General features: G+C 37.3%; 1 protein-coding gene across 1 annotated transcript in view; it reads right to left on the bottom strand.

The window, feature by feature from the left end:
- Nucleotides 1-12,466, bottom strand: part of KLC1 (kinesin light chain 1) — a 66,486-nt gene that overhangs the window by 8,369 nt on the left and 45,651 nt on the right. Inside the window, exons 10-11 of the mRNA XM_042460737.1 lie at nucleotides 10,224-10,470; nucleotides 2,261-2,391 (exon numbers count right to left, since the gene is read on the bottom strand). Coding sequence (XP_042316671.1) covers nucleotides 2,261-2,391; nucleotides 10,224-10,470 — 378 coding nt within the window. The remainder of the gene's footprint in view (nucleotides 1-2,260; nucleotides 2,392-10,223; nucleotides 10,471-12,466) is intronic.

The raw sequence follows: 12,466 nt of genomic DNA, 5'->3' as shown, positions 1-12,466 counted from the left end.
AGTCCCAAAAGTGAAGGCCAAAAAAATAGACTGATGTTTTAGATGAAAACAATGGTAAGGCTCAGAGGTCTGTTGCTTAAAGTAAATAATTTCACTGGACATGCCCAAATCCTTGCATATGCCTAAAGCAGCTCCTTGGATCCTAGCATATTTTGGAAAATGTGGGAGCATCCGACTGCACAGGCTAAACAAAAATGCAGGTAATGTCAGGGTGGGCACTCTAAAATTACATCTCTATTCAAAACCAATATGTTATTCTTCAAATAATAGAATTTTATTTTACAAAAGACCAGTGCAATACTGTGTTTGGGAGGACAAATCAGTGTTCACAATGCAGAATATGAAACTTTCAGTTACATGGTAGATCATACACAATGTAGTTATCTAAGGATCCCTCCTGCCCATATTTTTTTCCCTTATTTAGATCACTAACAACAAAAGAGTAGGAGAGATTCTGCCTTTGGGAACAGGACCCCTGATCTGATTAGGAAGTCAGACAGAAAAATGAACTGTTGACCAAACGCTTCCTGGTCTTCAGAACAACATTTGGATGCTGCCACTAAGATAAAGCCAAGATACATGAACCCTGCAGCTAGGGAACAATGAACGACTCTCGTGTGTGGAGAATGCTGAAATATGTCTATGTAACAAGATAATATGAAAGAATGACCTTTGAATGATGGAATTAACATTGATTTAACTGTTATATGGTTATGTAAATCTGCATTATAAAACTGTGGAATATTTACTTATAAACTGATTTCAGGAGATTAAAAAGGTATGAAATTAATGAATTATAGTATTAATTTGCATTTAAAACATTCATTAACTTCTGAGTGGGAGTGGGATTGTGTGGCTCCCTAAATGTTGCTGAACTGCAGCTCTCAAATCCTTACCACTGATTGTGCTTCTTAGGGGAGCTGGGAGTGCAGTACAACAATGTCTGGAGGAGTACAAAATTCCCATCCTTGATCTACAGGATTGCTTTTTGAACTGCTGGTCTATTTCTTATTGGACTACTGTTTCTGTACTATTGAGAAGCTCTTTATGATTGACTGCTGAACAATTGACTGCTGAGTCACTGCCTACTCAGCTGCATCACTGCCTATTGGACTTCTTTATGCTGCATTATTGATTGCTTAGTTACTGAATGCCCAACTTTGGGTTGTTACAGAACCAGAGCAAGACTTCTGATAAAAAATAAGGAACCCCAAACTTGACTACAGCAGGTTATACTCTATTCAAACAGATCTATGCTATGGCATTTGTCAGCTGAACACATTATTTCTGGAGTAGATTCCTGGGGACTATGAGGTTCGGTGGAGGAGAGAAAGGAAAAGTCTACAGTATTTCCCATCCATCAACATTGGTGATAGCTTTCCATCTAAAGGGATATCACATCCAGTGCTGCAAGCCACTGAACAGCAGCACCAAATCTGATGTGTTCTCACTTTTAACATCTGACATTTTATTCTAACGAAGCCTGCTAACACTTCCACCACACCATCAAATACCTAAAAAAAACCCAACTTTGCAGACTGAGAATACCATAAACCAACTCAAATTATTTCTGCCTTTAGTGTTGAATCTGAAGAATGAGTTCTGTATAACTCTAAAGCTTACATCCTGCATTGTGATCATCAGTGTGTCCTCAAATAGTTACTTTACTGGTCTTGTTTAGCAGTGCCACCTGCATGCCAATGGTATTTTAAGGCTTATTTGTAAATTAGACAGAAAAATACAAGATGGCTGTTGTTGGTATGTAAAAGCATGTTTGATTTTAAAAGATGCAATTAAGTATCCAGTTAAATATTTTTTGGAGTTTCAATAACCTATTCTAATTTTGTTTTATACCTATGTATTGTAGAAGTATGTAATTTTCATCAACCAAATTTTTTCTGAACCAAATATGCCTTAGTCCTATTTCTCAGAATAAAATAAATACCTCATATTTTATTGTTGTGGGGAAACTGCTGAAATTCAGCTAAGTGCATCACTAATAAGCCTGGGTGGGAAGACAGAATAGGCAATGCTGGGATAATTTTCACTAATATTTACACAATGCAAAAAAATTGCTTTTATGTCATAATACTGTTAGGAGTAACTTTCAAGTGCCAGTATTACATTTCTGCAAGAACTGCAAATGTTTTGCAATTCACACAATTCACACAAATAGTTACAGCAGAAAAAATTCTTAAACACCTTGATGAGCACAACTCAGCTCCTGAGTGTTCCAGAACATCTAGAAGTAAATAATTACCCAGGATTCTTTGGTTCACTCTCTCGTGAACTTCCTCCCTTCAGCTTTCTAACCAGCTTCTCACTGCTGCGTCTAATTGAAGCACGAAGTTTGCTAAAGGAACCACTGCGTTTTAGAGATCCAGTGCCATCCTGAAAAAAATGAGCACATTTAAAACTGCAAAAGCTTTTGCCCTTCTATCACAGTTGAGTAATTACTACAACTAGTAATCAGATACTTATACTTTACACTGTCATATGACCAAGACCATATTATTTCTTTTAATTCAAACAAAATGTAAAAAAGTAAGTTTGTTTACTCTGTTATGCTTGTTTAATCTAATTATTCTGGGATGTGCAAACTAGAAATCAGTAAAAATTGTATTGTTTACCATAGTTGTCTACAACGTTCCATTAAAGACAGTCCAACATGACCTTCTCCTAAGACAGCTTCATCAAGAAGATGTATTTTCTACATATTTCAATGAAGCTTGCTCAGGAGAAAGCCCTGATGGATTATACCTCCTATCTATAAGGAACAAACATTAGAGAAATCTGAACATCTGTTTATGCAGTCCACTTAGTACTAAAGTGCACAATTAACAAATGTATATCAAAGCCCTAGGAGCAGGTAAAATCTCTTGCAAAGTATCTAAACATTCCAGTAGTGGGGCAGATACTTACAAGTCATCACATCACTCCATGCTAAACCAGAAGCAGTCATAGGAACACAGTAAAAGCCCACCACCAAGCAGCTAACATTACATAAAGAGCTATAACTTTGCCGAATTTGTCTAATCTAATCCCCAGATAATGTGCAAGAAACATGCAAAAGTTATTCAACAGCAGAAGCATATGCTTCCACCAAAAAAAATTCTGCACTTTACCCTTAACATTGCTCAAGAGAAATACAAAGAGAGTCCAGGATTATTACAATCATATATTTTATGGCCTGGTAAATGGAGACAGAGGGTTGGTTTTGTTTTGTTTTTTCCAGAAGACAGTTTGTATGAACAAAGTCCTATCTTCCATCCCTGAAAAATATGTGTACTTGACAGCAATTTAATAATGCCTTGCTGCTTCTAGAAAGCCTCTTTTACTACAGCAGCTTCAGAGAAGGGCAGAAAGTACTACTCAGAAGACAGACACAGACATCAGTTGGAGTGAGTTTATTAGAAGTTAGAAAGACAATACACAAAGTCACCCAACACCAAGATTAGTAAAAGCATAACTGCTGAAATTTCACATGAAGACTAAATAGCATTGCTACTTTAGTATAAGCATAAGTGAAGACATCCAGAGTTCCATATTAATGTTAGACCATGTTATAGGTCTCTAAATACACTTTAAAGCACTGTGAGCACATGCCTTACTTTTTTGTATTTGTTTTTTTAACTGTTTATTCTGTAAAGGTCACCATCATGCCATTTTAAGAATACCTTGCGAGATACTTTTAAACTACCTTTCACTGTAGTGAAACATCTACTTTTAAACTTCATTCTTTAATTTTGTTTTCATGTTACACAGCAAATGGTAATTAACACCACATTTTGTAAGACTAGATACATATCTGGCAAAGTTACACATGTATAGGAAAAGAAGAGGACCCCCTATCTAAAATGATAGACACCAGCACTGAAGAAGTGGCATATTTTTACAAGTAGTGTAGCTCTGATCAGAATATTAAGTAATTGCTAAATACACAGCGGTCAGTAGTGAAGAGAAGTTAAGAGCTTGAAGATGGTGCACACCCGCCATGCAGGAGACAGTGTAAGAATCAGAAAAGGCATCTAGGCCTGTCGGATAGAAATGGAGAGAGAGAAAAACGGAATGAAACTGTTGCGGGGAGAAATTCAACAGTTTTCAATGCTGAGCTTGTTAGTCAAAACAGTATTTCTAGGTCACACAGTTATGCTGGGTGTCGAATTCTGTCAATCGCTCTATACAAATCCTCAAAGTTAGCCAGCTAAATTTTCCTAAATATATATATATATATATATATATAAAACAAATCCAATAAGGTATTTTAGAGAAGACTTCAGACATAGTTTTGTTGTCTTTGATTCTGTATTTTATATTGCAAAACAGTTGGTATTTAATTCTTAAGGAACTTGTTTCTTTCCTAAGCAAAGATTGGTGCTTACATTTTTTTCTTAAAAAAAGATGTATATTACAGCAAGTAAGTTTACGTTTTTTAATGTGTGTGTGTGTGTTTCAAATGAATAAAGTGGTGAAAAGAAAATCAGGAGCACTGATTTCATTTCTATGAAAAGATGTGTCCGTAACTAACATGCAGACAACAAATTCTTATTACAGACCTTTACCATATCACTGAAGCAAAGATTTTCAAACTGTGTTCCCAGGAATGCTGGAATTTTTCAGAGGCTTACCAGGGTTTCTTCATGAAGGGATCCCTGAAGACTTACCACTTACCACTAACAATCCTGCAGTGTGGGGATATAAGAATACTAGAAGTATTCAAAGCTTCCATACACTAGTGAAGTCTAAGGGACCTGCCCAGGAGGTGGTCTCAAACATGCACTCATATAAAACAGAAGAGGTGCTTCATGGAGTAGATTTTGTGAAAAGTGTTTCAATCAGATGTTAAACCAAGCATGCCTGTGATCAACAGGGAACCATAAAGGAGCACAATCCTGTCATCCATGGCAAGGATGCCAAAAATGCTTTGCACATAGCTACAGCACCTCTGCCAAACATATAGGATTCTATGCAGTGGCTATCAAAACACGCTATCCTACATGTTAAACCACCGTAAGTGAAACAGTGGCTATCCTACATATTAAACCACTGTAAGTGAACTTTCCCATTAAAACAACATGAGGAAGTGTTTTCTTAGAATTTTGAAGTACTGTATTTTTTTTAAAATCAGGTGGTGATCCTGAAACATTTTGTCTTTCTTTGTGCCTTGGATTCTGAATGTATAAACCTATTACTTCTAGGCTATATCAAATGAAGTTGTGATGTGAGGGAAATTTCTACCCTTTATTCTTTAATGCCACTGCCAGCACTTTCCAAAACATCTTTCCTCTTTTATGAATGTCCATTCACAAGTGCTTCTTTGGAGTGCTTAAATTTAATTTCATGTTTTCAGATAAAGATATCATTTTAAGAGGAAACGGGGTTTCTACTGACTGGTTTTCCCAAAAACTGACAGGAATTTTCATGCGCTAATGAAAAGCATTAGGTTAAATGCACTGCAGTGAAGTGTACTCATGTGAATGCACTAAACATACAAATCAAATAAATTATATCATTGCCTGTTTACTGGGTTCAGTGATCCCACCTCCTGGGCTATCATGCTCCAGATACTATGTTTAATATAGACTATACAGGTGTCTTCAGGCAGACCTCAGCCTTTCATAAGGTGCATGCAGCAGTGCTCTAAAGATTTTGCCTTATATTCTGCTTACTCAATTTCCCTATTTTGAATAATCAGCTCTGGTTTGGAGATCAAAGTAGTGATCAGAGAGAAGCAAGATGTGACAAAGTTCTACTTTTGGCAGCTCAGTCCATGAATGGGAAGCCATGTCGTGGTAAGCCACAAGTGAAACTTAACTGAAAAACTGAGTCAAACATCTGCAGAATCACCTCTTCACTAGCAAAACCATGTTTTAAAACAATACAACCATTTCTAATTAAGCAAATCACCCAGTATGAGACTAACTCAAATCATTTTGATTTTAAGTCACATGTTCATTGTCTTCTAGGGTATTTTCCTGAGAAACCAAAGTAGTTTGCTATTGTATAGAGTTAAAAGCATCAAGAAGGCACATGTGTGAAATTTAACATCTTTCTTGGAATTTCTACTCATGTAATTTGGAGCAAGAGGGTGGAACAAGCCATTCTAAAGGATGTTCTGACCTTCTCTGCTTGGAAATATTTGGGAATTTCCTCCTGGCCCAATACTTGACCAAATTCAGACCTGTTTAACTTCAGCAACATTTTTGTGTACATGCTTTCAGAACATGTCCTGGAGCCAAACTGCTGACATCAGTGCAGAAGGGAGGTTATGGACTTGATTGCAAAGCTGATGGAAAACAAAATACAAATCTGCATCTATTATCTTTAACAATTTCACTAAAGGGGAAAAACTCCTATACCTGAGTATATTTGTTGAAATAAACTGAATCAAATTCATAGAATCACAGAGTTGGAAGGAATCTGAAAGGTTATGTAGTCCACCCCCTATTATACAGGAATATACTGTATATCTAAAGCAATCTTGAGAGATGGTAATGCAATCTCTGTTAAGAGATCTCCAATGTAAGTATCCACCACTTTCCAAGGCAGTCCATTCCACAGTGGAATAGTCCTTACTGTCACAGAGTTCTTTATTTTTGATGGAATCTTTTTTCTTCTAACCATTAATTCATGCCTTAAGTCTCAGGAACAGCAGAAAACAAGCTGGCTCCATGTTCTAAATTACATCCCTTCAGATATTTAAAGATGACTACCATATCACCTCTTTGTCCTCTTTTTTCCAAGCTAAACATATACAGTTCCCTGAACCATTCCTCATACAGCTTGCTGTCCAAATCTTTTACCATCTTTGTTAACTACCTCTGGACACATCTAGACTGTCGATATCATTCTTCAACTGAGATGCCCAGAACTGGACACAGTATTCCAGGTGAAATCTCACCAAAGGTGGTACTGCTACTTCTCCTGATCTGCACACTACATTCCTGTTACACAGCCTAGAAATGCACTGGCTGTTTTACTCACTGCATAACACTATAGCCTCATATTTACATTGTGTTCTATTAAGACTCCTGGACTCTTTTCGCATGCACTGTTGTCAAGCCAGATATCTCTCATCCTATATTTGTGTATTTCATTTTTCCTGCCTAAATGTAGTACCTTAGATTTATCTCTGCCGGAATTCATTTTGTTAGTTTTGATTCAGCTCTACAATCTGTCAAGTAATTTTTAATCCTGTTCCTCTCCTCTGGGGTACACACCATCCACCCACCCCAATTTGGTGTCATCTACAAATTTTATCTGCCTACTTTCTAATTCATCATCCAAATCATTTATAAAGATGTTGAACACCACCAGTCCCAGAACAAAATCCCAAAGCCCCCCATCCTGTCACTTCTTTCCAGGATAAATCAGAGAATAAGAGTTGGAAGAGTTAGGTAGGGCTATCTATTCCAATCTCCTGCCCTGGTGAGCACTCATTTTGTTGTTCGCATAGTTAAAAATCCATCGAACAATAGCACTGTCTAGCCTACTTCTCTTCTGGCTTATCTGCCAGATTCTGCAGGAATATCAGGGAGGATCTTGTTAAAAGCCTCACCGAAATCAAGATATATTAGTCACATAATTCCACTTATCTACCAAGCTTGTAACTGTATCGGAAAATAGGTAAGATCAGTTTGGTAGGACTTGTTTTTGAAAAAAATACTGAGGACAACATTCACCCTCCGCAAGTCTACTGGAACCTTTCTTCCTAGAATTTTCAAAGATTACCAGTAGAAGTTCTGAGATAACACCTGCAAGATCCATTAATTTCCTCCGATGCTATTCATCTGGCTTATTACGTCTGGTACTACTTGTTGCACTAGTTGGAAATTGAACTGGAGAGCTCCCTTGTTTTTAATTCACCATGAAGAGAGCTTAACCCACAATCACACCAACTCAGAATGAGACCTTATGGAATTTGCATGTACCTAGGATATAAATGTAATACATACTGTGAAAAGGTAATAAAAGTTAATACTGTCCATATAGCATAGTGGATACTAGACTAATAACCATGAACTGGGAAGACCTGGATTGAAATCTCTATTTGATTAAGATATCCACTTACTAATTCTGGGTTGACCCATATAAATACTCAACCTAACCTATGTCCTAAGTCACTGCAAATTTAAAACTTCCATGTGCTTCTTGGAGAAAATATAGGCTACAGATATGATGTCACTCATTAATAGATAGATTGCTTATCTACAGAAACTGTGATAAGCCTTCTGAATTATTTGGTTACTGAAACGTTCCTGTTTATAAATTACTCTGATACTAAGCTACATTATTTCATTATCTTACTACAGGTTATTGATTGTGTTTCTATTGCATTATATGTTTAATTTAGTGTGTGTGTATATATATGTGTGTGTGTGCGCACACACACACACACACACACATATATAATGTGCATATACAGTCAGCCTCTGTGGGGATTCCATCCCTAACCTCCTGCCAAAACCCACAGGACCTCAAATCCCGTCGTTTACAATGGTGACATGCACCGCCATTGGGGAGAATAGGCTGGGGCCATTTATGGATGCTCCACTCTGCAGATGGCGAGCCTGCATATAGTAAGGGCTGACTGTATAGTACATTATACATACACACACACACGACATTAAGTGGTGCATTATGATAAATTTTAAAAATTGTATCAAACAAATAGAAATGACCACCTATAGATTTATCAAATAATGTCGACATGAAATGGAAAACTAAATAAACCAAATCTGTTTAGAAGTTAAACGCAGAAACTATACCAAAAATTGAAAATAGCCTAGCACCAACTCCTAAGTGACTTAGAAAAAGGTATTAATCACATGCTTCACCAAGTAGATAATTTCATTCTGGGGAATATGATTTTCTAATTTGATTGTTTTATCAGATATGGCTGTCACTGACCTAGAAATACTGTTTATTTGTTTTCTTGAGTGCTCCTGTCAGCCCCAAACCAGCATGCTTTGTATTTATATAAAAAAATTGCTTCTCCTCCCCCTTGAAAATCTGTAGGCATGCAAAGTACAGAAGAGGAAAAAATAGGGAAGAGTACAGTACACAGTTCAAATGCCAAGGGGGCAAATTAAGGCAGTAATAATGTGGCAGTACTTGCTTTATATGCTGATTGACTGTCTTAGTGTCACTAATATCAAAGCCAATCCAAAATCAAGAGACAGAGAAACATTTCCAACATCAAAAAAGGAGAAGATATAGACAGTTGCAGGGACCTAAAACCCTGACAAGTGACAAAACAATTGCAGTTGCTGTAAGAGATGTTTGAGAAGTCTCCCAGTATAGAAGAATTCAAAAGCATGAGAAATTCTGGAAAACCTGCAATCTGATTAAATATGTTGTAGAGTACTAAATGATCACAAAGCAAGCAAAGACCAGATGTGTATGTCATCTTCATCCAGTGTGCAGTGTAGCACAAACAAAATACTGGCTTTAGTTATAAGACACTAAACAGAAAAGTAGCTTCAGTCACATTTTAGCAATACTGTAAAGGCAGTCTTGGGAAGGCCTTGTCATTGTAACCCATATGGTACATATTCTACATTTAAGCATCATAAAGGAGAAAAAGCCTCACTTTAATGAAGACTATGGCAATCCTCCATGGTAATGGAAAGCAGTAATTCACTATATGTATTATTTATTTGTTTATTTCTATGGATCTTATTGTTATATCATCATGAGGCTATGAAACAGTAAGAATGCTGCATACAGAAGCCAGGTTCTGCTGCATGACTCATGGAGTGGGAAGACTAGTGAAATTACATTTTGAAGGGAAGCTTATCATCTTATTCTTCCATAGTGATCTCATTTACTTGCATAGTACTGCTTGCACGCGAAAACCTTTTTAGAAAGCAACAGATATACAAAGAACAAGCAAAATAAGCTAATGGCCATCCTAACGATTTCAAACTAGTTAACAAACAAACTAGTTAAGATAGGTCCTAGACATAAACCAGGACACTCAATCAGCATTCAAGTGATTGTCCAGATTTTAATTCCTAGAAGATTTTCCTCAAGTGATATTAATGTTATCCAATTGGTCAGAAATTAATTTTAAAGGCTAGGCTTAGTTTCTTTTGCTTTCATTGAAATCAGAAGGTGCATATGAACTAAGAAAATCTCTGAAGGCTCAACAGAACGACAGCTTAACTGCACTGATGTTATAATGAATTAAGTTATTTTCTTACTCTGTGTACTGTACTTACCCCATTCCATTCTACGCTCATACTCACTTCCTCTCCACCATCAGGGCCACTCTCATACTTTACCACGTCAACATTGAGGCTCTCACGGCTTCGTCTTCTCTCTATACTTTCAGGATCATTAAGGACTTCAGCAACTCTCTGTTTGTGAACATTGTCAAGACCCTGTAAGCCAGGTAAAAGGAAAACAGAGATCTCACTTTGCAATGAGTAGTTCAGTGCCATGAGCAAGAACAGCAAATGCAACCATGTTACAAAAAAGCCAAAATAATATTAAATAAGTGATGTACAGCAAGGAGTTTTCATTATGTGTATATGAAGCATAAATATAGAGAATTACACACATTAAAGGAAAAAATCATTTTCCTGTCTTTTTTAAGCCATCAATACTACTGTTCCAGTAAGGTAAAAGACTTAATAAAAACGTTTTGTCTGTAAGGGATAATCTCTCTGACTGTCTACTTGCTATAGCAAGACCTGACAACTTTTTAGTTCAAGTCAGGAGCTGAAGGGCTACACACTGATTATTTTGATAAGCTTATAAACTGAGATATGAAACAAACCCTTTGCATCCACAGCCATTTCTGCAGCTGTAAGCATAGCTTTCCACTTTGGATGAAACAAGGAATTTTCTAGTAGTCATCCCTTCTCTGCAGTTCATCCCACTTCCCACCTACGTACACTTGAAAGCTAAACTATCCTCCCAAACAGGAATTAACATGGTGAAAAAAGCTTCAGCTGGAAAGGCCCTCCTCACCCCCACAGTGCAAATGTTTTCTACTTAGTACTCAGGTTTTAACTTTTTCTGCCCATTTTTAAAACAAATTATTGGGTCCAGGTTATTTGAAGGACCATAGTTTTCTTTATGAGTGCACTATAATGTTAAGATTATCTAGAGAGGTCCTTTTCTCTGTCCCACGACTCCTCTCAGGATGGTTTGGTGGGGAAAAGAGAGAGGACCTTCTCAGTGGCTGCTCCCAGGCTCTTGAATTCCCTTCCTAAAGAAGCTGGGATGGTCTCCTTTTGGTGGCAGGTAAAAACATTCTTATGTCATCAGGCTTTTTTAAACTGATGAAGGTTGGACTTTTAAATGCTGTGCAAGTCAGATGTCAGGTTTGAATGTATAGTAGTCCCTCCAAATTTGCTGCTTTAACTATTGCAGATTTGATTATGTGCAGATTTCATTAATCTGTTATCTCTAGGAATCTCTAGAATCTCTGCTGGAAACTGACCATAGATTCATATTGGAGGGCCTAGAGATTCCTAGAGAAAACATTTATCTAGGTATTTGTAAGTCCTCCAAAGCAATTCTATGGTCAACTTCCACCTGATGCTAATCACAGAGTTGTGATGGAGGACACAGAGTTTCCCGGAGAGGTGAAAAAATAGTTTATTTGCAATTTTCTGACTTTCACAGGGGTCCTGTGCCCCTAACCCCAATGACTGTGGAGGACCCACTGTAATTTTTATTACATTTTAATATTTTTAATGTGCAATTGTTTTAACTTTTTAAATGGCTTGTTTTTCAAATTCTATACAGTGAGCCCTTCCATGGGGGTTCCGTTCCAGACCTCCTGCGTAAGTCAAATACAGTGCATGCTCAAGCCCCATTCAAGTGAATGGAGCTTGTGTATGCGGCGGCGTGGCAGCATGCGCGCACCACGGGCACGCACCCCATTACTTCTTGAGTGCACGATGGGCTCTTCCAGCACAGCTTTCAGTATATGCTGAAAGCCACATATGGTACACCCGTGTAAAACACGGGCAGACTGTATTGTTTTTAAACTGTACTGTTTTAAATTTCTTGTTATCTGCATTGAGTCCCTATATTGGGAGAAAGGTGGGATATAAGTAAATAAAATATACAACCACCACCACTACTACTACTACTAATAAAAGTAATTCCACAACAAACATATATTGGAGGATTTATGGTTTTAGGGATTTCAATCCTAGCTATTAGTAACAGGTTTGTTATTACCCTTGTCCAGAATACAGTTCAGGACCTATGTCTTTCTAAGTCCTAGGAGCCCTAGTTGCACAGTGGCTAAATGCTGGTACAGCAGCCACTACTTTGTACATTCAATCTTACAGGAGGGCTCCAAGATCCACTCCGCTTTCTATCCTTTCATAGGTCGGAAAAATGAGTACCCAGCTTGTTGGGGGCAATTGTGGCTTACATACTGTAAACCGCTAAGGGAGTGCTACTTCACTGATAAGTGGCATAGAAATAATAATAATAATAA

Source organism: Sceloporus undulatus, chromosome 1 (assembly GCF_019175285.1).
Source record: "Sceloporus undulatus isolate JIND9_A2432 ecotype Alabama chromosome 1, SceUnd_v1.1, whole genome shotgun sequence".
NCBI classification, from domain to species: domain Eukaryota; kingdom Metazoa; phylum Chordata; class Lepidosauria; order Squamata; family Phrynosomatidae; genus Sceloporus; species Sceloporus undulatus.
This window is presented reverse-complemented; position numbering and strand designations above follow the sequence as displayed.